The 27,605-nt window shown below is 41.5% G+C and overlaps 1 protein-coding gene across 1 annotated transcript in view; it reads right to left on the bottom strand.

The window, feature by feature from the left end:
* The window catches only part of LOC146867644 (proton channel OTOP2-like), a 97,429-nt gene that overhangs the window by 20,091 nt on the left and 49,733 nt on the right, over positions 1 to 27,605 (bottom strand). The window contains exons 4-5 of the mRNA XM_085615027.1: positions 1,648 to 1,706; positions 1,429 to 1,556 (exon numbers count right to left, since the gene is read on the bottom strand). Coding sequence (XP_085471153.1) covers positions 1,429 to 1,556; positions 1,648 to 1,706 — 187 coding nt within the window. The remainder of the gene's footprint in view (positions 1 to 1,428; positions 1,557 to 1,647; positions 1,707 to 27,605) is intronic.

Genomic DNA, 27,605 nt, shown 5'->3' with positions numbered 1-27,605 from the left:
GGCCAGTGCTTAATTTGTAAAGAATAAGTGCCGGGCCCAATGTTTTGCTCCGAAGCTCACAGTCACCTCTATTGAAGGTCAGGTCACTGAATACCAAGGTTGCGTAATTTCAGTTCATGCCTCTTTAATCCACCACCTGTCTCTTTATTTCACACTAGTTTTTCATTCCTGTTTTCTCCCTTTTCCCTGTTTTTTTGTATTTCCCTTGCTCCTTCTTTCCCCCTTTTGGAATTCTCTCTCTTTTGCTCTGGAATGAGGTCTGTTGAAGGAAAATAAGTGCTGGTCCCCAAAACTGAGGGCCAGTGGGCCCCACTTGCAACCACCGGCTCAAAGTTAAGCAGTGGTAATGGCACCAAAATGCCAAAGATGCTCCTTATATGCTAAAACGTATCAGGAATATGACTGGCCCAGGTGCTAGCAACTCAGCTGTATGCACATACATACATGCATACCTATGCACTCACATGCACACACTAACAAACACCGTTATTCTCAGACAGGCACCCAGGCAAACACACACTTCAGTACAAACATTAGTATTTACTTACCTTCCTTGGCCAGTTGAACCAGTCCAAGTCTGTCTGTTTCTCCTCTACCTGTACCTTGACACTCTTTCACAGATTTGCATACCAGTAACTTTGGCAAGAATTTGATAAGTGGCCCTCGAGTCCCCTATTACTCACAGAATTTCATTGGTCTCGGTCTGAAAGAGGGCCATTGGAAGAGCTGGGGTCCCTAAAAAGGTGCCCCTGGCCAGGGTCAGTCCCGTGCCTCTTCCACTGCTCCTCAGCCTCTAGAAAGTACGATGACAAGGGGGAAACACATAAAAAGACACCGCAAGACAGGAATAGAATGCAGTCTCTTTAAGTGTTTTTTTCTTCTTTTTTTGTTTTGCTGACTGGCAATACTTGGGGTGTGTGGTGGGCTCCTTGGGGCTGGAGGATGGATCAAGCTCATCTGGACTATTTTCAGAGGGAAGGGGTCTCTCAGCCCACCCTTCTACCAAGTAAATCGGAAAGAGATGAAAGTATGTCCCAATAAAAGGCAAGCAAAGCAGATGTAAACCACAGGCAGAAGTATAGGACTGCATATGAAGCCTTCATTTGCTCCAGTTCCCAGTGTGAGTGTTTGTCAGCCCATTTGCTTTCACTGGAGAGTCGCGTCTTAACTGTACTCTCTTGGCCATTCTGTCTCTGCGAAATTGTGTTAGTACATGTGGCATATGCTCTTTAGTATCAGGTAAGAGGGGAGTGTGGGGTTCCCTGACTAGTGGGATGGTAGAGTTCCTTTGCAGAGAATCATGCAAGACATGCACTTACTGTGTACATTCCTGACTTCAAAGGAACATTGGTCCACCAAAAAAAAACACCCCTGCCACACATCCATCCTATCTCACTCACTCAAAACGTGTGGGAGAAGCACTATTACCATGCCAAGGTGCCACACTGTCTTTCTCTTGGGCATGGTAGATTTCCTCCAGCTGCTTCATGGACTCGTCCAGTACCACGCTCATCCACATCAAGATATTGGTAGCTAGAGTGTGCATGAGGCCAAACCTGGAAAAAAGATTGAACACAAAACCAATGCAGTCAGTGTGTTTTGGAGGTCCACTTTAGAACAAATGCACAAATATTCTGAAGGTCGTACCTATTGAGCTGCTGCCTGTCTTGAATACATACTTTAGCATAAAACGAGAGGATGGAAACCTTTGGGAGAAAAACACAAAAAAATATTTTTAAGTATTTAGAAAATACACATTATAAATATTGTAATAAAAAATCTTGTTAGGGCGACTAATGTGGAGTCTGATCTAGTCTATCAGTCCTTTGTGTATCTACCCCTCAGATGTCTGGTAGTAACACATTAACCCAGGAACACTGATTAATGCACTTATCCAGAGCTGGGCAAACTCCCACCCATAGCCTTTGCTTGAAGCATATTAAATTAATGAATGGATTTGCTAACTCCGCTCTGCATAATGAGATGAGTTATATATCAGGTATAGAGATGTATGCTGTTCCTCAAGGATGTGACAAGAAAGAGGCCTTATAATGATATGTAAGTCAGTGAAGTCAGGAGGAGTTTCCTCCTTCAGGAAAAAGACCCTCACACATTCAGCAATCTAGATGTCATGCTTCATCATCAGGTCTGCTCCAAATCGGGGCGGCGCTGCAATCCCCGATCGGCGACCTTTGCGGCGCCTTTTGATGGAGATCTTTATTCCTTATATGCCGGTTGGTGTAGTGCGGGTGAGGGCCCTAAGTGTAGTGTGTACTAGTGGAATTTTAAAACAAGTAGTGGTGGCCCAAAATAACAACAGTTTAATAAAGGAGGTCCCACTCTTGATTAAAACAAAAAAGTGCGTAACCCTGCAGTAAAGGTGTCAGGTTTATGCCACAATGGTCAACATGTTTCTTGCATCGGTTAGGTTAACCGCAATTTATCAGGACCACAAATGGAAGTTCACACACTTACTGGTAGTGATAGCAGCTACTACAGCACTTACCACTTTTAAAGCACCCTAATAAGTGGTTACTTATGTTGAAAAAATTCAAAAGCACCCCGTAGTGGTGTATCAAGGGTTCCAACGAGTCGGCGCTGGATTATAACACTGAGTAGTGCAGTGTTATGTATCCTCGATATAGGACACGCTGAATCCTACCCTTTGTCCACGCTTCTTTATTTATTTTATTTGCCAGCGCAGTCCGCTTTAACTATAGTGAGCGCTGTCCGGAACATTTGTGTTATTTTTTTTGTGAAAGCGCCCCATACCATTTTTTATATTTATTTATATTTATTTATTTAGGGGTTTTATATAGCGCTGACCAGACCCGAAGGTATCGGAGTGCTTTACAACATTCGTAACGGGGAAATCACACAATATCGCAGTAGTATACATATTGACTCAAGGAGCATCGGAAGTCTCAGCACGCTGTACAAAATTAAAAGCAAGGAAATCATATAAAATTACAGTAGTGTGCCCATTGACTCACGCCGGGCCTCCTTCAGGGAGGGGCGATAGAGGAAGGAGTAGGGAGGAGTTAGAAGTCTTAAAGTTGGAGTGTCTGTGTGCTGCAATGTGCAAGCTTGGGCGGCAGCTATCCATTCGGGAGAGAATGGACGAGGAAGAGGTCTTTGAGCTGCCTTTTGAATTTTAGAAAGGAGGGGGTAGTCCTGATATGGACTGGGATGGAGTTCCAGATTTTGGGCGCATTTCTAGAGAAGGATCGAGATGCGGTTTTTTGTTTGCGGGTTTTCAGCGGGATGAGGAGTAAAGTGTTGGAACTCCTGAGGCCCCTTGTCTGACTGGCCTTCTTGAGTTTGGAGGCCAGGTAGGCGGGTTTCCCTGTATGCGGGGCTTTATGCGTGAGGCAGGCAGTTCTGAAGTTGGCACGCATTTCGATTGGGAGCCATTTTAGCTCTCTGAGTGCGGGCGAGATGTCTTTGTATTTCTTTACTCCGGTGACTATTCTGGCTGCTGCATTAAGAGTTGATCTGAGGGGAGCTAAGTGAGATTTTGCTGTCCCGGTGATGGCTGCATTCCCATAGCCTAGTCTAGACAATACCAGGGATTGAGTAGCTTGTTTGAGATCGTTGGGAGGGATGAAGGGTTTTATTTTGTTGAGTGGTTTCAGGTTGAGGAAGACGCTCTTTGTAGTGTTCTTGATGTGTTTGGCTATGTCTAATTTTGGGTCCAGTGTGATTCCCAGCGATTTTACGGAGTCAGCCAGGGTGAGGTTTCTGTTGAGAGCATCAATAGCTTTTAGTCATTCTGCAATTTGGGGATTCTCCTCTTTGTTGGAAATGAGGAGGACTTCCGTCATGTCTTGGTTGTGTTTCAGGTGGTTTAGTGATAGCCAGTGCTGGACTTCTCTTAGAGTGTCATTCTCTGAATGTCATTAATGGAGGAGGTTTCAAGATAGATCTGGGTAGCGTCTGCTTGGAGGTGGAAGGGGATGTTGTTTTTTTTGAGTGTGGTGGTGAGGGGTTCCATGTAGATGTTGAAAAGTTGCGGGGAGAGAACTGATCCTTGGGGGACACCCCTGCTGACGGGGCGTAGGTCCGACGAGAAGTTTTTGAATGTAATTCTTTGGGTGCAGTTCTGGAGAAAGGAGGTGAACCAATGTAAGACCACCTCTTCTACACCTACCCTTTCTTGAAGAACCTTAATGAGTAGATTATGGTCAACCATGTTGAAGGCTGCCGATAAGTCCAGGAGTATGAGTAAGCAGCATTGGTCCGTATCGAGTGACTTGTGTATATCATCTATGACATTTAGGATCGCTGTCTCTGTACTGCAGCCTTTTCTGAAACCCTATTGGTGAGGGTCTAGAAGGTTGGTGCTGTCCACATATTGAGTCAGTTGGAGGAGAACACATCTTTCCAGGATTTTAGCTAGGAGAGGGAGATTGGAGACGGGTCTGAAGTTATTCAGATCATTTGTGTCCAAGCCCATTTTTTTTAGTAATGGCGTGACTTGGCCGATTTTGAGACAGTCAGGCATGACTCCGGTTCTCAGGGAACTGTTTATGATCTCGGTCCAGGGAGAGTTTGAGCTTTTTGGCCAGTTGGGCAGGTATAGGATCCAAGGTGTGTGATGAGGGTTTGGAGGTGGAGATCAGTTTGACGATCTCTGCTTCGGAGATGGGGTTGAAGGATTTCTAATATTTTGGGGGGTGCTTGGGTGTGATAACTTCTGTCCGTGGGGGTGAGCTACTGTAGGGGGGGACTGTGGTTATCATCCAGGGAGAGCTCAATCTTGGTGATTTTGTCATTAAAGAAGTTGGCGAAGTTATCACACAGGTCTTTGGAGGCCTGAACTGAGGATGAAGGGGGCTTGGAAGTTTGTTGCCTAATGAGGTTGAAGAGTTCTTTGGACCAGTTTTTTGCGTTGTCTACAGCATTGCAAAAGAAGGACTTTTTATGTTCTTGAAGTGGTTTTTATACTTCCTGCGTACTGATTTGAGTTGATCGCGGAGGAATGTGGACGGGTTGTTCCGTCAGAGTCTTTCTGCAGCTCTTAACTGTCTTCTTTCGGAGTTTATGTCTGAGTTAAACCAGGATCTAGATGGAGTGTTCCAGACTCTTTTTTGTTTCAAGGGGGCTATTTGGTCCAGAATGGAAGTCATAGTTGTGTTGTAGTGAGAGGTGAGTTCTGTTGTGGAGAGATCGCCTGTGGAGATGGGAAGGAGAGAGCTTACCCTTTCCTCCAGGTCAGTCAGGGAAATCTGAGTTAGATTTCTCGCCCAGTGGGGGGGGGGCCTGTGTAGGGGGCTGGCATAGGATTATTTGGTTGATGTGGATTAGAATGATGTGGTGGCCGGACCAGTCCACTGGCAGGATGTGGTCAATCGTGACTGTGTCGGGTTGAGCAATAATGGCATCCAGGATTGATCCCCTGTTATGGGTTTCCTCTAAGCAGTGTTGGGTAAGGTTGTTGTTGTGTAGAAGTTCGTTCAATGTTTGGATCAGCGAGTTGTTTTCCTCATTCCAGTGTAGGCTGAGGTCACCTAGAATTAAGTTGTTGGAGTCCCGGAGTGAGCAGTGAGTTATCAGGTCGGACAGGTGTTCTCCGAATGCGGTGGTGTTGCCTGGCGGATGGTAGAGGAGATGGCAGAATAGTGTTTTGTTGTCACTCGTCCTAATGGTGGCGGTTAGATATTCAAATGTGTTGTAATTAAAGGAGTCAGTTCCCGTCACGGAGATGTTGTTCTTGTGTTTGACTGCTATACCCCCTCCTCACTGTTTTTTCTGCCTTCATTGATGATTACAAAACCTGGGGGCACAAGCATGTCCATGATTAGGGAAGAGAACTCATTTAGCCATGTTTCGGTGATGAACATGATGTCTATGTCGTGGGTAAGGATGGTTTCAGCCAGCTCTATAGCATGTTTGGTGGCTGATCGGCAGTTTATGAGCATACAGTTGGTGGTGATCCCCCCGTTTTTGTGTTTCTTCTTTAGGGGTGCCCTAAGAATATTGGTGAGGAAGTCTGGGGGTCTGGAAGATCTGGGTGGGGAGCGGTCTCTTCGAAATCCAGTGATGACCTGGATCTTGGACTTTGGGGAGACAGTAGAGGAAGTGTTATACAAGGAGGCAAGATCCAACGCTTCACTCGTGGACATTGCAGCTCTTGTTCTTTTGGGTCTCTGTGTCTTGTTCAAGAGGGGGGTTGTGTTCCGACTGGGCCATAGAGCCTTGGAAGGCCTTTGATGTTTAGTGTTGGTGGGCGTTGGCTAGGTTCTCGGAGTGTGGTGAGGTTCAGTATGATTTTGTTGAGGCCCTGTATTACAGTTTCTAGCTGACTTTCCAGAGGAGGGGGTGGGGGAGTTCGGGGCGGGGTCGTCCCGAGAAGAGGAGAGCTTGTCATTGATATACTGGCTTTTGATGTTAGTGTTGCCAATGTTTACTCTATGGGTAGCCATGGGCATGGGGTGTGAAGAATCACGTCGTCATTCAAGCGTCCACCTCTTGCGTGTAGGTAGAGAGAGAGAGTTAGGAGTCGTTACCTGAGGGTTGGGGTTGCTAGTTGTTTGTTGGGGGTGGTAGTATGTGGAAGGCAGGGTAGGTGTCGGTCGGCAGGGGGTTGGACAGCCTCATTTGTGACGTAACTCCGATTTGTTTTGGAAAGGGGGTATCTAGTGTGCGCGTTCGGTGCGGGGAAGACAGAGGAGAGGTTGGTGTCCAGGGGGCAAAGGTTGTCGTTATTGGCATAGGTCGTGGGATTCGTTTGTGATATCTCCTGGCAGGTCGGTCTATCAGGGGATAGGGAGTTGGTCAGGTGGGGGTGATGTGCGTGAGATGGGGCGTTGCGTAACGAGGGGAATAGGGAGTCAAATGCATCTAGGTTGTTGTTGCTGACTTGGATCATGTCTGTGCCGTTGGAGTAGATGGTCGCAGAGGTGTTGCCATTATGCATAGAGCGGTTAGGGATTGAGATCGTCAGTTTGCAGCTGTAGGGAGTGTTAGTTGTTTTGGATATGTGAAGATATGATCTGAGAATGGTGTTCCAGTTATCCGGTCTTTCCGTATGGAAAATGAGATCCATTTTCAGCTGGCCTTTGGAGGAGCAGTGGTATATGTCCGCGAATAGTGTTTCTGGGTGTTGTCTAATTAGTCTGTGTTTGAAGTTTCTTTTCGCTTTTGGAGAGAGGTTGGGGGGAAAATGATGGAGAAGGCCATGTGGTTTTAAGTAATTTGGTGTAGAGGGGCTGTGGGAGGTTGAAGTGACAGGTGACATTTTGTCTAGGTTGGAAGGGAGGATAGCTCCTCAGAGCTCTACTCAGACTGTTGGACTTTTACCAAGACCAATTTTTTCTAACTGACGGTATGTACTCAGCATTCGCGCCTACGGTCTGGGTTGACTGGCCTCAGTTAGGTCGGAGTGTTATCTCTCAGAAGTCTCCCCAGTCTGAAGGTATAGGAGGGGTAGAGGTGATTAAGACGGTGTGTCGGGGCTTGTTCTAATTCTTGGTGGTTGTTCTAGGGAGCCTAGGGATGTTGGTGAGGCTTTGCCCCTTTCTTTAGACGCTGCTCCGGAATCTGGGGATCACGGTTCAGGCGCCGGCGGCAGGTCAGCCCAGCACCATGTGACTCTGGGCAATAGCTTGCTTAATCTTCCCGACGGCACCCAGCCCCTAGAGACCCTTACGGGTGATTGTTCGCACTTTATAAATGTCGATTATTATTATTATTACAGCGAGCTGCGTCTAAAGAAAGGGCGCCATTAAAGTGAAATCATGGCATGGGACGCTTTTACAAAAAAAAGTATATTCGTTTGTGACCTTCACAAACAAATGGTTTTTTTTGCATCACCTTCTCAAGTCTTTCATACATAAGCATGTATAGAATAATTATTTTCCACAGGGCTTGTTCCCTGAAATATAAATGAAGCGCAGTGTGAATCGAGAGTACCTTTTATCACAACTGCGCAAATGCTTAGGCTTGTATTCTCCTGAGTGTCTAGTTTTCTTTCTTAAGAAACCATCTCAAAGTGTATGAAAATTTAAGGTTAAGTAAACAATATTACCTCAGAATGTGCCACATAATTTGCCCTTAATTACATGTGTTGCAAAATTTGCACTTTTTTATGCCATATAATCCAGTCAACACAACTACACAATTTGGTCTTACATTGCCCCATATTCCCAGGAGCCCTTCTTAGAAATGTTATTCTTTGCCTTCAGCAAAAATACTACAAATATCTTTTGTAAACTCCTGCCAAAGAAAATTATGCCCAGATTATTAATAAAATAAAGAGAACAATGGCTTTTCTAAAGTTGCCTAGGTTTTGCAAGGTTTGTAACATTAAATTCAGAAGTGATGATTGTGTGTTAAAAAATAAACGTGTGATCTAGGGCAAATGGAAGGTGGTGCATCTGCATGTACATGCAAGGAGAGCTGCAGGTGGACGGAGGTACACTGCTCCCCTATAAAGGGAAGGAGAGGGCACTAGCATCACCTGGTAAGTGCAATGTATTCTCCACTATGAGTTGTCAAAAGCCCTGCATGGATCTTATGGGGAGCAGTGTGGGGGCGAGTCACCTGCACGCACCAAGGAAAGAAGGAGACATGAAAGAGCAGGAGTGGAAACGTCACACAGCAGGTATTATGCAAATAGGAGGACAGAGGATGAGTGCATGGATCATAGAAGTGTGCTCTACTGCACAGCAGGTGAATGACTCCATAGTGGGTTTTGTTTGGATTGGCTAGTACCTGGATGTTAAGGGGGCACAAGAACATACTGGAAGGCCGGGAAGGCAGTGTGGTGCAGCCCACTGTCTGTTGAGAACACCAGTAAGCACCTGGAAAACATATTTTTGGGGGATATGCCAGACACCAAGGTAGTTTGGGTAAAAAAACAAAGGTGCATTAGAGAGACATTTCATTAAATGCTCGCTAACTTCACAAACTTTATTGGACATACTCCTTAATTTTAGAATTGTCATGCTCTAAAAGTTTAAAATGAAAATGGATTTTGACTGATGAAAGCACCCGTGCCCTTTCTGACTGCGGTCCACTGCAGTTGTAGCATCTGCATGTACCATGATGAGGCAGTGGTTCAAACTCATATGTAGCCCTGCCTTCAGCATCATCTAAAAAGGGCTCGAGGATAAAAGTGAAGGGTTGGCCCTCGAAAAAAGTAATACGGCATGTATTTTCCCAATTTAATTATAGTTTACACCTGAGTTTCATAACCAACTAGGCATCTGCTGAAGTCCAGAGCATCTCTTCTGAAGTCTAGGACTCTGTCTCGTGACACCCGATAATTCTTCATCATCCATGTAGAAAATCCCCATTCTTCGTGTGTTCCTCCCTCCGTATGTTTTGCTGAAATGGAGCTAGATTGCTACAGTTTTTGCACGTCTGGATGATCCGAATCCCCTTTCACTGCATATACTCTTCCTCTAAAACTCGGATACTGACTGGGAGATACTAACTGGCAAATATACCTTTTAAGAAAGTCTAAGTAAGAAATATTCTAAAGGCCTTATTACGACTTTGACCGTCTTCATCTGGGACTGCCACCGCCGCGGCCCCAGGAAGACCACCAAGGCTGTGGTGAGCTCACCCGCTGGGTTATGAGTATAATCCTTGAGGTGTGGGTAGTACTGTGGTGGTCTCACGGCAGTGGTATCATAGGCTCATAGGAGAGCCTAACACAAAAAAGAACAATTGAAGGACAGAATGTTTAACAATGTCAAACATTCACCCCAGTACACAGATCTGGGCCTAAATCCATTGCTTTTTTGCTCCCCATGCCATTCCAGTTTAAACCCAGCCATATGCAAATCAGTCTTGACCCTGTTCCACATGGGAACAGTCCAGCCCGAACTGCCAGGCCAGGTCCTCCCTGGACCGGAAACAAGCATTCTAGGACCAATTTCAGGGTTTCGCCCCTCATCAGCCAGGCTAGCTTTACTCCAGTGACTTGGAGAGAATGCGGCCCACGTCTGGGCTTACCCGTCCCACTCAGGGTGACAAATGCAAAAAGAACAATTGATGGACAAAATGTTGAACACTGTCAAACATTCACCCCAGTACAGATATCTGGGCACAAATCCATCGTTTTTTTGCTCCCCATGTCATTCCAGTTTATACCCAGCCATATGCAAATCAGTCTTGACCCTGTTCCACATGGGAACAATCCAGCCAAACTGCCAGGCCAAGTCCTCCCTGGACCAGAAACAAGCATCCTAGAACTGGTTTCGGGGTTTCACCCCTCATCAGCCAGGCTAACTTGCCTCCAGTGGCATGGAGAGCACGGGACCCACGTCGGGGCAAACCTGTCCCACTCGGGGTGACAAATGCAAAAAGAACAATTGATGGGCAGAATGTTGAACAATGTGAAACATTCACCCCAGCACCGAGATCTCGGCCCAAATCCATTGTTTTTTTGCTCCCGATGCCATTCCAGTTTAAACTCAGACATATGCAAATCAGTATTGACTCTGATCCATATGGGAACAGTCCAGCCTGAATTGCCAGGCCAGGTCCTCCCTGGACCGGAAACAAACATCCTAGGACGGGTTTCGGGGTTTTACACCTCATCAGCCAGGCTAGCTTGACTCCAGTGAAATGTAGAGCATGGGAACCTAGTCTAGGCATACCCGTTTTTGCTCCCCATGCCATTCCAGTTTAAACCCAGCCTTATTCAAGTCAGTCTTGACCCTGTTTCACATGGGAACAGTCTAGCCTGAACTGCCAGGCCAGGTCCTCCCTGGACCGGAAACAAGCATCCTAGGTCCGGTTTTGGGGCTTCACCCCTCATCAGCCAGGCTAGCTTGACTCCAGTGGCATGGAGAGCACGGGTCCCACGTCATAGGAGAGCCTATACAGCATACTGCTGCTGTGAAAGTGCCGAATGCTTGACCATGCAGGTTGTGGCATGCACCATTTCATGCATGCCACACAGTGCAGACACGACCACGCACTACTGGGGGCATACCATGTGCCCCGGCACACACCCCCATGTGCAGATTTGCCCGGAGGCCTTGTTGGGGCCCCTCTCCTTGCCATTCCGCCAGCTTTTTCATGGCAGGAGTACCAAAATGAAAAGGCTTGCAGGAGGGCAAGTCATAATATGGACACCATTGCCCAGATCTGCACTGCCTCCATTCCTCCTAATTTCCAATACCACTCGCACCGCAGGATCCAGGATCCTGGCGGTGCCAGCTGTGTTGTAGCAGGCTGCTGGTGGTCCGACCACCACACTCTTATTACAGCAGGCGAAGCGAGGTGGCCAGACCACCACCTTGAGTACGGAGGTCCAAGGACCGCCGTACTTGTGATAAGGCCCTAAGTAAAAATTGTGCAAAAGCAGCATGTGTTGGATACGAATATAACCAAGTATTATGGGTAAGAATAACATTTAATCAATGGTAATACGAATGGAAGGGAGGATAATTCATTTTTTTCAAAAGGAATTTGCATTGGTATCCTCCAAATTTTGGAGCAAGATAAGCAGAGGGTTTAGAAAAAGTCCAGTAAAGAATAAAAGTTCAGCGTTAATCACTCAATGGGAATCACACACGATTAAATCTCATAGTGATTAATGACACAGAAAAAAGCACATGAAAAACAAATAATCAAGCATCGCAACCTGCAAATCAGCAAACAAATAATAGAGAAGATGTATTTCCTGTATTTGATGTTGTCTTGATTATTGTAATGTGTGCACATACCTGTGAGGAGTTTGTGGGGTTACAGGAAGCACTCCACGGTGGAGGGTTTGTGAATTGTAGCTCAGTCGGGTTACTTAATAAAGGTACATGGAAATTGCGAGAATAGGTCACTCCATGTGACTTATGTCTCTGACAAATCTGAACATACTTTTAGTAGGTTAGTAGCTCTGCCACCAAAATGTCTCCACTAAAATCTGCCAACACATCTTCCTAAGTAGGTAGCTCCAGGAAGATCTTTGGATCTGAAAAGGTTCTGCGTGACATACATATTCCATCAGTATATGTCCAGTGAATGATTTAATTGTTCACACAAGGCTCCATTGGCAGTGGCGTGAACTATATGGTACAACAGGACCCAGGAAGCAAATCTATACTACTTTTCAAAAGACCTTGTTAAAACACATCCACCTTCACATACGCCGTTACAAGATCTGGAATGCCATTCCCGCCTATATAAGAACTGCTCCTTCACTTCAAATCTGCAAATATAAACTGTAGTATCATCTACAAAACCTGTCCTAACATCACCTACTTTTGTCATTTCGATAAACATACCACCTGATGATTTAGATAGGCTATGCTTGCTGTACCTTAGTACTGCTGCTGACCACTAAGATAGGTAACCTTTTAGTTGATTGACTACTATGCACAATAGTTGACACCACTAAGGCCCTCCTTACAAGTTTGCCAGGTTTTGGTGTGGGCATACTGGGGGATTGGAATCTCTGTTTCTGGTTGATATTCCTGCACAAAAACTAACAATCACAAATGTTGTCCCCAGAATGGGGGCAAACACAATGGGTCAAACACCGGGACCCGGGAATACCAGGGGCCGTATTGCAGAAGTGCCCCTGGGGCACTTTGGAATTACAGAAGGGGCAGCAGACGCTTGTGGGTCCCCTTTTGTAATACCGATAGCGCTGTCGCACATAAAGCGCCAGCGCTATCATTAGAGAGTGTTCCCTCATTTGCATGGGGGCATGGTCCCATTCAAAATGAAGAATTAAGAATCCTGGAGGCGCAGAGGCAAAGGGATACCCTCATTTGCATGGGGCTGCACCCCCATTCAAATAAGGGAACACCCCTTGATATTAGCGATGGCGCTTTGTGTGCACCAGCGCTATCGACATTACAGAAGGGGAAGCACAAGAATCTGCGGCCCCTTCTGTAATACCAAAGTGCCCAGGGAGCGTGCAAAGCGGGTGCTAATGCACGTTGAGTCCCCAGGGCACTTCCATAATATGGTACCTAGTGTTTCTAAGCCTGAAATGAACTACTCCACAGACTGTGGGCCAAATATTCCAGACCTAGAGACACCTTGCCAACCATAATGGCGACAGCAGAATTCCACAGTTACAACTCTGGGAGAAATACTGCAGCCCATAATGAGGGACTAAGTGGTTTCAGGGGAAACCCAGGCAGCTTCATCCATTTACTAAATACACATCTTAATTCCTTCAACTGTTGTTGACTTTATGTATATATATATATTCACTGAAAAAACCATAGGTTTCACACACGTTATAGTTAGGAATTAGCATTTAAAAAACCTTGCAAATTCACTGAAAAAACCATAGGTTTCACACATGTTATAGTTAGCTGGACATTTCGCTCGTAAAAAACCAATGAAATTTCCCCGTTATAGTTAGTTCAGCTAACTATAACTCGCGCGCCCGCAATCCACTGCTGATGACGTCACATATTACATCACTCATGACATGGTCAGTGACATCACTCATGACATCACTGATGACATCTCAAATGACATCACTGATGACATCATCCATTGAGTATGTGTTTCTGAACAATTTTAATATGTTTAATATATATAGGGAAAGGCCTGTTGAAGAATGAGTGGGTGTACAAGTGTGTAAATGGATGATTTTCTGTGGTGCGTAACTGACTCTATAAGTGAGTCATTAAATGTATCTTACTGCAGACTAGTGACTAAACTGTGTAAATGTTTGTATGTGTCTGTATGTTGGTGTATAAGTGGCAGCATGGTTTTGTGAATACCTATATAAGTGTCTATATGAGTTATTGATTGCTTGTCTCAGTATCTGTATGGGTTCCTGAGTGTTTGTGTGGGTAGGGTGTGTGTGACTCTATGCATAGATGTGTGAGTGGGTGATTCTATGGGTGCATGGTTTTAAGAGTGCATCTGTGATGGACAGTATTTTGAGTGAGTGTATGTATGGGTGTGTTAAGGATTGAATCTATATCTCAGTGGTACATTTGTGACTAACTACATATGTGAAAGGCAGTATATATGCGTGTAAGAGTATATAAGTGGGTAGATGTGAGAGTGTGTGATTGTGAGAGTGACTGTATGGATGAGTGTGTGCTTATATCAATGATTCTAAAAGAGCGTAAGAATGTGATACTATTTTTATGAGTAAGTGAACTTGAGTGTGTATAACCGCATAGGTGAGTAAATGGGAGTGTGATTATTTGCATGACTGAGTAGGTGTGAGAGTACCTCTATGGATGATTGGTAGTGTGTGAGTGTCTATATAGGTGTATAAATGCATATGATAGTTTTGTATGGAGTGACTGTAAGTATGAGTGACTGTACAGGTGAATGAGTGGAGGTGTATGTAGACCTAAGAGTTAATAAGTGGGTATGTAGTTATTGGTATTGCAGTATGTTTGGTTTTGAGAATGGAACTCTTCAATTTTGAGTCGGTGTATCAAAGGTTATATTAGGGTGTGAGAAGATGTGGTAATTTATCACATTGATGACGTCATCAGTGATGTCATCAGTGATGTCATTTGAGATGTCATCAGTGATGTCATGAGTGATGTCACTGACCATGTCATGAGTGATGTAATATGTGACGTCATCAGCAGTGGATTGCGGGCGCGCGAGTTATAGTTAGCTGAACTAACTATAACGGGGGAATTTCATTGGTTTTTTACGAGCGAAATGTCCAGCTAACTATAACATGTGTGAAAACTATGGTTTTTTTCAGTGAATTTGCAAGTTTTTTTAAATGCTAATTCCTAACTATAACGTGTGTGAAACCTATGGTTTTTTTCAGTGAATTTGCAAGGTTTTTTAAATGCTAATTCCTAACTATAACGTGTGTGAAACCTATGGTTTTTTCAGTGAATTTGCAAGGTTTTTTAAATGCTAATTCCTAACTATAACGTGTGTGAAACCTATGGTTTTTTTAGTGAATTTGCAAGGTTTTTTAAATGCTAATTCCTAACTATAACGTGTGTGAAACCTATGGTTTTTTCAGTGAATTTGCAAGGTTTTTTAAATGCTAATTCCTAACTATAACGTGTGTGAAACCTATGGTTTTTTCAGTGAATTTGCAAGGTTTTTTAAATGCTAATTCCTAACTATAACGTGTGTGAAACCTATGGTTTTTTTAGTGAATTTGCAAGGTTTTTTAAATGCTAATTTATCATTGTTTTATTATATATATATATATTTTTTTTTTTTACAATATGCTACCTATATACATTATTATAGATTTACTGTATCCTGCAATATGGAATGGCTCAGATTTTTTTTTTATTTTAGATATAGTTGAACAGCATAGTTAATATCTTCTCTAAACATTTTTTTAAAGGGTTTTTACCGTGCGCGCACTGTACGCGTACCATTCACATACGGTACGGTACGCGTACGGTGCGCGCACGTGGCTTGCATGCGTACGTGCTCCGTGTGCGCATGCGTACGTGATTTACGTGCGCAAGCGTACTTCGTTCGTGATGCGTACACGCGTGCTCCGTACGCGCATGCGCGTGTGTTCTTTTTGCGCATGCGCGCGTTCTCCGTACGCGCGTGCTCCGTACGCGCATGCGCTCGTGCTCCGACTGCGCATGCGCACGTGCTCCGTACGCGCATGCATGCGTCTTACGTATGCGCATGCGTACTTGTACCGTGCGCGCACCGTAAGCGTACGGTGCGAGCACGGTAAGTCATGTGATCAAGAAACAACACTTTTCATTGGTTTATAGTAGTTCCAGTTCCAGAAACTTCCAACACCACACCTACTCCCCTCATTATTTCTTCTGATTCCCTGGGAGAAGGAGCTGAACTGTTTTTGTGATACAATGGCAGAGCAGCAGTCATCTTCTGGGAGTGAGCAGGAGACTCTTGTGAGGCAGAGACAGAGGAAACAGAAAGATTCTTTTATCTGGCAATATTTCACATTTCCAGAGGGGCAGAAGAAGGTGAATGCTCCCAAAGTCACCTGCACTCTTTGTGGTCGTGTCTTATCAAGAGGAGATCCTAAAAAGAAATACTCTTTTAGTATCTTCACTATGATCAGGCACGTTAGGGATGTTCATCCTGTGGCTTATGCTCGAGCTGCTAGAGAAAACCCTCCTGCAGCTCAGCCGAGCACATCCGCAGCAGCTCAGCCGAGTACATCATCGGCAGCTCAGCCGAGCACTTTATCTGCGGTGGCAGCTTCACCTTCTTCTGCTCCTCTGGACATACACCCTCTGTTTGAGAGGGTGCATATACGGTGCAATACGTGTAATGCTCTTCTTGCTTTGGGGGAGACCAGCATTCCCCTAATAGATATCAAGATACAGCAGCACACGTGTGACACCCTATAATTTTTGCCATTCTTTCCTTCCTCTGTCCCTCAATTAACACAACGGCTCTCTTTAGAGCCACCTAACATCTAAACACTTTTTTTTTAATCATTTTTTTTTCCCCGACTTTTTTTTAAATAAAATAAAGTTTTTTTCACCCTTCATGGTCCTTCAGGGACCTCCTGTAGGGGGTCAGGAACTCTGTACCTTGCTCCCTTTTCATGTTCTCCACTTTTTTTTTTAAATGGAAACACACATTTCTTTTTTTTGCATATTTTAACCCTTTCTAAATGATTTCTACCCCCAACATGACTTCTGCCTGCTAGCATAGCATTAGATCATGTAACACTTGTGTGTGCAGAGACGTCAGAAGTTCAGCACATAATGTTTCTAATCCAAAGAGCAAGAGTACATTTCACAGATGAAGGGAACAGAGTCTTCCTTTTGATCTTTAGACTCTGCATCGATACTTACTTATAGGTACCAAAAAACACTCAATTAACACAATGGCTCTTTTTAGAGCCAACCAACATCCAAACACTTAAACATTTTTATTTATTTATTTATTTTTATGATTTTTTTTCCGCATCTCTATACTTCCCCTGCGCAGGCGTACAAACTGCAGCCATGCGCCGGCGCAGGCTCCCTTGCACCATGGTACAAGGATGCCTGCGTGGTGGGGAGATTGTTCTTGTGCAGGAAGGGACACCTTCCTGCACAAAAACAATCACAAGAGGCTTTTTCCTCTTTCAATGCGTGCTGTAGAATGGAGGACACACTAAAAGAGGAAAAAATTAGGAGAAATAAAAACATTTCTCCTCGTTGTGCCTCGCAACACCACCTCTAGGGTGGCGTAACATTCACACACATCTCCTGAGTTACGATTTCTCGTAAACCAGGAGATGTGTCTAGTTCTTTGTGTGTTGCGTGGGAACACCCACAACAACACCCATGGAACGCCCCTTCAACACACAGTGCTGCGTGTGAAGTGGCTGTATTTGTTTTGAGAGGAAAAGTCACGCAGGGTGGCTTTTCCTCTCCTTGTAAATATGAAGGAGCTCCCTGCGCCACCAGTACGTTATAAAAAGTGACGCAGTGGTGGCGCAGAGGCCTTGTTAATCTGTTCCAGATATGTTAAGGAAATTAAGGGTAAGACAGACAAAGGGAGAGAGACAGAAACAGAGACAGAGAGCAAGGAACTGAGAAGGAGTAAGGCAGTTAGAATGACTGAGACACATGGAGACAGGGAGAGATACATGGTTGAAAAAGTAGTGATGGAGGCAGTAAACCTAGGGGAGTAGTATAGAAGAAGTAAGGGACTAACGAAAGAGCAGTAAAGGAAGAAGACAGAGAGAAGGGGAATGAGAAAAGCACAGTGAGGAGAAGTGAAGAAAAGGGAGCATGAAAGTGAAGGGGTGAGAAATACAGATATTTCAAACTTACCTGACCAACAAAATAACTTAATTATAAATAAATGGGTTTTTTTAATTGCTAAAAAAAAGGATTACATTTCCTACATTTTCTTTCTCGATCTGAAAAAAAAGAAAAAAAGTATTAATATTTAAGAATACATTTTAGAATACAGTACACATATTTTCATATTTAACAAAGTAATTTTTTGCCCTTTTTTTGCTGTTTTCAGAATATATTGAATTTCACTGCAAATAGTGAAATCAATTGCATTCATCACTTAACAGCGGGCAAAAAAATTAACAATCTGAAAGATTGTTTAAAAAAAGCCCTGAATCTCTTCTCAGTAAAACATACCTTGATAGAAATGTAACATATATATGAAAAATATCATCTAAGAACAATAACTATTTGCAATAAATAATGTCTGTAAATCTTGTTGCTTAAGCTCATACACCAAAATAATATCTGTCAAAGAAGTCCACAATAGAATTTTTTACCTTTCCATGAGGCCAAATGGTAATTTTAAAATTCTTTTTTGGTGAAATATCCAATGTTAATCCTATAAAATCGAAATAATGGTTTCTTCCGATACTGCAATTGGTATCTAAAATTTTGGTTTTAGAAAAATTAAGTAGGAATTTGGTAATTCTGCAGGCAAACGTTGCTTGAAAATCAATTTAGAATCATTACACTGTGTCCAGCCTCTTTCACATTTTAGATAAACTGTTTAATGACCAGAAGTTATAGAAGGTCCATCATTAAAAATTATTGCAACTGCAACAAAAGTTTTTCCTGATATTGATAATTGATGTCCTGTAAACTTCTTTATTAAAGTGTCCAATTTTGTTCCATCAGCTCTACAACGTTGCATCATTAAAATTACATACTGTCCATATTTCTTCAAAAATAACGTTGATAACATGTCTGATTTACATTGAGAACATTCCATGTTTTGATTGGCATCTTTAACTAATTTACTAAAAGTCACTGATTTACTCTCTGGTAATGTTAAATATATGAACCTTTCAGAATCAACATTAGAGCTGCATGTGTTCAAACAGTTTTCACAACTATGTTCCCATTTATATGAGAGACCAAACATATTTTCTATTTCTACCCCTTCATCTTCCAGTACCATAAGCATATACATTAAGAATTCCTGTGCATCTTGCTGGACATTTTGAGTAAACTGTGTACATCCTGAACATACATCTAAAAGATTTCTAACATCAGAAGCACTTTCTATTTTAGTTTTATCATTACTCAGCTTCTCATAAAGAAAACTCAGCAGAGAACAGAATCTTTTTTCATGATTTAGTATTATCTGCTCTTGCAAACTTTCAAGATAAAATACAACATTCAGCACTACATTAGCGTAGCAGTTGACACCAGAGCTATTTTCAAAATGACAACCAACAACCTCTTCAACATTGTCCTTTTTCTTTTTGCTTGGAATCACATCACTCTCCTTTTGTTTTCTCTTCTGTACATCCTCATTACAGATATTCTCAATTCTCCTTTTCTGACAAACAACACGTTTTTCAAACACAGGATACTGACCTAAATGAGGAGCATAGCTTCTTCTTAATCTATTATATTCCTTTACACAGTTTGCATCAGCACTAACTTTTGACTCATCAAAGTCTATCATGAATAAACCAGATATTTTTTTCACGCGTGACAAAGCAACATATGCCATACCTTCTTTAAACACAGTAGATCCAATGTTTACAAAAGCACTATCTACAGTTAATCCTTGTGATTTGTGAATAGTTACAGCATATGCTAGAGAAAACGGCAACTGCTTCCTACATACATATGTCTTTCACAAGCAAGAAACGAACTGAACAACGACTAATGTCTTTAACCTCTTCAATCTGATCAAATTTTATTTTTAAAAATTCAATTCCAACTTTTTTCTGGTAATTAACAAAACCCACAACTTTACCCATAGCTCCATTCACTAAACCGTTTTCTACATCCAAATTACGTCTTAAAATTACTCGACAGTTCATACATACATAAAGATTCTTTTCTAAACCAGCTGTTTTCGAGATGTTTTTCTCTAGAGAATCCAATTTAGTTGTCAATTTGCTTGGCAATATAATAGTTATTCCTTCATGTTGTATTTTATCCACAGCTTCCAGTTTTAAAATCTCTTCATTTTCCAATTTCAAAAGTCCTTGATTGAATATAGAGCATTCATGTAGTGTTGGCATTAAGCAGATTACAGTATTTTTTCCAGCAATTTTCTTGTATATTTTCTCTGGAACTATTTGTTCTGTTGGAAACAAATTACATAGCAATCGACTCTGTAAAGCTTTTCTGCCATGTTCTGTGAGTAGTCCAATTCTGATATCTTTGAGAATACTTGCATAATCATCATCATTTGCTTGCCGCATATTGGTAATGAGTTCTTTGTACTCAAAGTATGTGCAAATATTCACATTACCTAAACTTCCTAACGACTTTTTCGTGTCTTCATGTGTAAGAGTATGAAATACTGGTTGTCCTTTAACTGCAGTGAGCTGCAGTAGATCCCCAAAAACTATAACATGTTTTCCTCCAAATAGCACGTCATAGTTTGTCTTTAGAATTTGCTGCATTCTTAAATGCACAAAGGCAAGCATTAAGTTTGATACCATGCTTACCTCATCAATAATGAGAAGTTTCATTTTTTTCAATACTCTTGAAACTTCAAAACATGCTTCTCCTGTTAGCTTGTGGTATTGTATTTTGTTCTCATGCTCTACTGGTAACATTAGCAAACGATGGATGGTAATTCCTTTTATGTTATATGCTGCTAACCCAGTTGGAGCAGTAACAACACAAGACAAAGTTGAATCAGTTTTTTTCTGTTGGTAGCTTCTAATTACTTTAATCAAGAAACTTTTTCCAGTTCCAGCTTGTCCACTCACATACATTCTGATTGGTTCAAATGATGTGCATGAGCACTCTTTATTTTCATGTAGTAATCCATGATCAATTTGTTTTGTGACTTCCTCATAAATTTGTTGTTGTTCATCATTCAGTTGCTGTTCCAAATTTGGTAAGTTTATTAAATCTTCCTGAGCTTGATTCATAGCTGTTTCTACTTCAGTCATGGCTATTGCAGCTTCATTTTCTACGATTGGTTGTCCTAGGGGATCTTGACTGAGTGTCCCAGAGCTTTGACTGTCTTGAGAACTGTCTCTAGCTACTTCAGCTGCAATTGTTGCTTCTTGTTCAATTTCTTCATTTAACATTTGTACATAAGTTGTGAAAGTACTGCATTCAATGGTATCTTTGCATGCATTAAAGGAATCTTCATAGCTTTGAAAATGTCCAAGTAATTCATCCTCTGAGCGCCATGGTTTAAACAACTGTAAAAGTGCTAAGTGGTAAAATTCCTTCTTGTCAGTAGTGTCGCAACTCAGCTTCCTGTGATTAATCAAACTTCCTTTTGTTTGTTTTACCAAACATCCTTCCTCACCAATGACTTTATATTTTCCATTGTTGATGTCTTCTGTGGCATTCCGTTTATAAATGTAGTTCTGCAGCACTTCATAGAGACACATGTTCTCAAGATGATGACTTCTCTTTGGGTAATATGTGTCCAACATGTTTGTTCTTAAAATGTCTGTACTTTCAGGTTCGTACTCTGCTAAATATTCAATTTCTCGAATAGATTTCAGTACCCGATTTCGCATTCCTGCAAGGCCTAAACTTACCCAAATTATTCTTCTGGATTTGGAGTACAGACTTGCAGATGATAACCTATCTGAGCATTCGTAAGAGCCAATTTCTCGATGCGATAACATCTTTAAACTGAAACTGTATAGCTTTTTACTGACATTCTTCTCGTGAGAAATCTCTTCCCACATTTCTTTCAATTCCGTTTTCTCAGATTTAGTGATGTAAGATGTGACATACCGAGCAACAGCAATAGAATTGTCAGCTACATACTGAATATCCATGTTAGCATTCCACATGGATAAAATGACTGGGTTGTAGTCATTTATATATTTTGGCTCTTCTTTTCTTCTTAGGTTGTAGGTATTCTTAGGTGATTTTCTTGTAATAGTATGTCGCACAGCTGACATAAAACTGTTTACTCTTCCTTTTGAAAGAACAGGTCGTGGAAATCCAAATCGACATTTTGTGTAGAATTTATCTTTACTCTTGTACTTTCGTCGACAGTATTTTCCACACCGATGACTTTGGAAACGTAAAACTTGCTCTTTTAAGTTTTTTTCTTCTGTGCTTTTAGGTATAGCACATGTTGCATATTCTTCAATGAAAGATAAAACTGCATCATCAGAATCTGTTCCAAATTTTGGGGCATCCTTGATCCACAACAGCATATGAATATGTGGAGCACCTCTTGCTTGGTACTCTTTTCTCCAAAAGAAATCCACAACTTCTCCAAGAGGTGGATTTTATTTTATTGCAGATGAAGGACATCATAGCCTCAAATCTATGATTGAAATATCTGCAAACATTAACCGGATCCAATGAGCACAATTCTCCTGCTGTCTTGTATTGGATGTTTTCAATATTTGAATTTGCCTCTCGAAGAAAATCCAGTAAATCATCCCAAGCGTACTCTGCACAGCTTAGGGTAAGGAACCATGTAGGAGTTCCTAAATTCCGTAACATACATTTCAATTCTCCATGGCGTCGGTACCAATATTCATTAGTCCCACGCTGACAAGCCATTAGATTAATCAATTGAGATTCCAAATGATCATCTCGCTGTTGCACTTTGTTCATAAAATCCTTTGCAGACACATTATGTAGATGTACTCCAGTTTTCAAAATGTGATTTACTGCATAAGATAGTGCTGATAAGTCACTTTCAAATAAAAGATGGAACAAATAAGGAATACTTTGACGAAATCTTGGATCTTCTGCATATAATCTTGTAGTCCGATACTCAGAAGCAGGAATCTGTACTGGACGTTCATCATATCGTCCACCTTTTCCTGTAGGAAACAGCTGGGGAAAACAACGAGCTTCCAAGCTCTCCTCCCATACACTCACGGGAGTTCCTTTTGCTTTTTTCATCTGAAAGAGATCAATAGTGTTTCCCATAACTTCTTTAGAATGAAGAGGATGTATGCTGAAATGTCCATAAATTTCTTCTTCTTTTGACTTATCCACTTTTTCAATTTGCCCAGTTGGTATTCCTGTGTCTGCTAGTAAATCTTCTTCATCTTCTTCGATATAAACTGTTTCATACCATTTATTATTTCTTTTCAAATATAAATGTGCTCTTTGTACTTTTCGTACATCCACCAGCTCCTGCCAAATTTTCTTATTCTTTGTAGGTACACCATTAACCAGAATAACTAATGGTTCAGTTTCCAAACTATCTGCATCAATTGTTTCAATATTTTTTTTCAAATCTAATGGCAAATAGACAACTCTTCCTTTTAAACCTCTTTGTAAATCTGTAGGAGGTAATTTGCCTGTTTTGGGCTCCATACGAACTATAGTCTGAAACGGATGGACACATTGAATAAGTATAGACTCATACATATTTAAATCACTAAGTTCTGCAGGAATATCAACCAATTCTAAATTATTATGTACAGCTCTAGCAGGCATTTTATTTTCTTCTAACTTGTTATAACAGTATTTACAAATACGGTGATCTTCACCCAAATCAAAACAATTTTCCAGAAATAAATATGTAGCAAAATCCATCCACTTAGAATTATTTTCTTTTTCACTTTTTTTATAGAGATCAACATTCCTTGTTTGATTTTTGTAAAGGCCTCTCCGGCAACAAATACAAGTAATATTTGGTCTTTCATTAGAGATGATAGTAAATTTTGTCATTTGATCTTCAAATGTTTTACTAACAGTGAGTTCTACATTCTCTTCCACATTTTCTTCAATAACTGTGTCATTTCCTGCACTTTCTTGCTCTGGACCAAAGTAACAAATCTCAATATCCTCACAAACCTTCTTCACATCTGTTACAGATCCACGGAACAGAGCACTATTCAACTCATGTAACTTTAGTGCTGGACTTTTAGCAAAATACAATCTTCTCACAAACTTTCTCATTTAAGTATGATGAACAGCCAGCATCCTAAAATGGTGAAAAACACTTTGACAAACTTTCCTAGAAAGACAAGCCAGAGAATGTCCTTGCAAACCAGTATTCTCTCTCACTCTGCATGGAACTAGTCTTTGAAGCACCTTAATCTTCTGTTTAACACTTTTTTTACTATATTCTCTTAGAAAGCCACGAAATTTATCAATAGATTCCTGCCGTACAGTACAAATACTACTACAATTCCAAGTGTACACTGGGGCTTTAGGACGTCTCCCCATAACCTCATCAGCTAACACTTCTTCCTCATTTCTTGGAACCATTTCCTCCTTTTCCATTACACAACCATCCTTAACTTCATAAGCTCAACCACTGGTGTCAACTGCATGCAGCAAACTATTACTTTGAAGATAACTCTCTTCATTAAAAAATGGTTCAGTACTTGAACTATGCTTCCATTCTCCTAAGAACACTTTACAAAAGTTTTTTTTTTCACTTCTCTTTTGCTTTTGCTTTTTGACTTCATTACATTCACTAATTTATCTAATGTACGGATCCTGTTCAAAATTAAAATGAATAGTTTTCTTTTTAATTCCAAAGCCTTTGCAACAATTGATTCAATATGTTTTCTTTTCTTATAAAATTTGGCTTTCTTCCTATATTTTTTCACATCCTTTAGCAAATTGAACATCACTCTTCTCTCAAACATTTTTCTACGAATGTTTTTAAAATCTATTTTTCTTTTTAAGTCATTCTTTCTTACTTCTGATTGTACATTAGCATTTAGTATATTCTGTCGATTGTCTTGTTGTTTTCTACTTGAAACACTATTTCCAGTGGATATATTTTTTACATTTTTTCTTGGCTTGAGGATATTTTTAAAAAAATCCTTAGTCTGCTTACCAGAAGGCTTTTTCTTTTTTCCAACATGAGGTTCTTCAACTATTTTTTTTTGTCCAGTTGTCTTCAAATATACATGTTGTTGCTGTTCTTTTCTCTTTCTTGATTTTATAGGCATCTTTAATTTATTTCAGTCTTGTTCAGCAATACCTGAAAGAAACAAAAAAAATACCTTTATGTAATTTATATATATTACTATATTTTTTATGAGCTTTTCAAAACATATCATATGAGCTGTCCCTTTCCTACGACTGCAAGTCTTACACAATAAAAGCTACACAAATTAAATCTCTGACAACAATTCCTGTGTGCACACAGACTCATGGTGTGATTCTAGGCAGAAAACGATTTTTCATTGGCAATTTCAAAGCACATTTACCGCTGTGGTTTTGAAAGTGATAATTACTGTAAGAGCCTGACACATTTTCCTTATAGTTTAGAGAGGCAGAAAACAGCACATGTCCTAACAGCTACTTGAGAGCATGAGCATGTGGAACCTGAGTGAGTGATTAGACTAGAGCAAAGGAAATGAGCCTTGGTGACATTGAATGTGTTAGCGTTACACACTACTATCTAAAATACCACACAGTGCTGAATACTTAGCATGGGAGTGCAGGAGAAGCTACTGTCTGTGTGATACGAGCGTGCTTCTGGAGACTGTGTTTTGTCAGGTGCAAGAGAGATCTGCATGGACGCTTGCAGAACTGCATGAAGACTGCACAGATGTATGTAAGAGTACATGTGGGGTAAGGGTTAATTGCAGTTTTGAACATGTAGGATCTACCTCACCCATGGCAGGAGTGGAAGGAAAATCTACCCTGTTGTTTTCAAATGTGTTAGCATTTGCCTCTCATTTGTGAGATAGTGATTTCTGCTGAATGCAAACCATCACAGTTCAAGAAAACAAGCTGCCCCTTTCCGACGAATGCAAGTCTTACAGAACCAGGCCAACACAAATTAAATCTCTGACAACAAATTCCTGTGTGCACACAGACTCATGCTGTGATTCTAGGCAGAAAACGATTTTTCATTGGCAATTTCAAAGCACATTTACCGCTGTGGTTTTGCAAGTCATAATTACTGTAAGAGCCTGACACATTTTCCTTATAGTTTAAAGAGGCAGAAAACAGCACATGTCCTAACAGCTACTTGAGAGCATGAGCATGTGGAACCTGAGTGAGTGATTAGACTAGAGCAAAGGAAATGAGCCTTGGTGATGTTGAATGTGTTAGCGTTACACACTACTATCTAAAATACCACACAGTGCTGAATACTTAGCATGGGAGTGCAGGAGAAGCTACTGCCTGTGTGATAAGAGCGTGCTTCTGGAGACTGTGTATTGTCAGGTGCAAGAGAGATCAGCATGGACGCTTGCAGAACTGCATGAATACTGCAGAAATGTATGTAAGAGTACATGTGGGGTAAGGGTTAATTTGAGTTTTGAACATGTAGGATCTACCTCACCCATGGCAGGAGTGGAAGGAAAATCTACCGTGTTGTTTTCAAATGTGTTAGCATTTGCCTCTTATTTGTGAGATAGTGATTTCTGCTGAATGCAAACCATCACAGTTCAAGAAAACAAGCTGCCCCTTTCCTACGAATGCAAGTCTTACAGAACCTGACCAACACGAATTAAATCTCTGACAACAAATTCCTGTGTGCACACAGACTCATGGTGTGATTCTAGGCAGAAAACGATTTTTCATTGGCAATTTCAAAGCACATTTACCGCTGTGGTTTTGCAAGTGATAATTACTGTAAGAACCTGACACATTTTCCTTATAGTTTAGAGAGGCAGAAAAGAGCACATGTCCTAACAGCTACTTGAGAGCATGAGCATGTGGAACCTGAGTGAGTGATTAGACTAGAGCAAAGGAAATGAGCCTTGGTGATGTTGAATGTGTTAGCGTTACACACTACTATCTAAAATACCACACAGTGCTGAATACTTAGCATGGGAGTGCAGGAGAAGCTACTGCCTGTGTGATAAGAGCGTGCTTCTGGAGACTGTGTATTGTCAGGTGCAAGAGAGATCAGCATGGACGCTTGCAGAACTGCATGAATACTGCAGAAATGTATGTAAGAGTACATGTGGGGTAAGGGTTAATTTGAGTTTTGAACATGTAGGATCTACCTCACCCATGGCAGGAGTGGAAGGAAAATCTACCCTGTTGTTTTCAAATGTGTTAGCATTTGCCTCTCATTTGTGAGATAGTGATTTCTGCTGAATGCAAACCATCACAGTTCAAGAAAACAAGCTGCCCCTTTCCTACGAATGCAAGTCTTACAGAACCTGACCAACACGAATTAAATCTCTGACAACAAATTCCTGTGTGCACACAGACTCATGGTGTGATTCTAGGCAGAAAACGATTTTTCATTGGCAATTTCAAAGCACATTTACCGCTGTGGTTTTGCAAGTGATAATTACTGTAAGAGCCTGACACATTTTCCTTATAGTTTAGAGAGGCAGAAAAGAGCACATGTCCTAACAGCTGCTTGAGAGCATGAGCATGTGGAACCTGAGTGAGTGATTAGACTAGAGCAAAGGAAATGAGCCTTGGTGACATTGAATGTGTTAGCATTACACACTACTATCTAAAATACCACACAGTGCTGAATACTTAGCATGGGAGTGCAGGAGAAGCAACTGCCTGTGTGCTAAGAGCGTGCTTCTGGAGACTGTGTATTGCCAGGTGCAAGAGAGATCTGCATGGACGCTTGCAGAACTGCATGAAGACTGCACAGATGTATGTAAGAGTACATGTGGGGTAAGGGTTAATTGCAGTTTTGAACATGTAGGATCTACCTCACCAATGGCAGGAGTGGAAGGAAAATCTACCCTGTTGTTTTCAAATGTGTTAGCATTTGCCTCTCATTTGCGAGATAGTGATTTCTGCTGAATGCAAACCATCACAGTTCAAGAAAACAAGCTGCCCCTTTCCTACGAATGCAAGTCTTACAGAACCTGACCAACACAAATTAAATCTCTGACAACAAATTCCTGT

The sequence above is a fragment of the Triturus cristatus genome, chromosome 1_2 (genome assembly GCF_964204655.1).
Source record: "Triturus cristatus chromosome 1_2, aTriCri1.1, whole genome shotgun sequence".
NCBI classification, from domain to species: Eukaryota; Metazoa; Chordata; class Amphibia; order Caudata; family Salamandridae; genus Triturus; species Triturus cristatus.
Note: the sequence above shows the minus strand (reverse complement) of the source record. Positions and strands in the feature narration are given on the sequence as shown.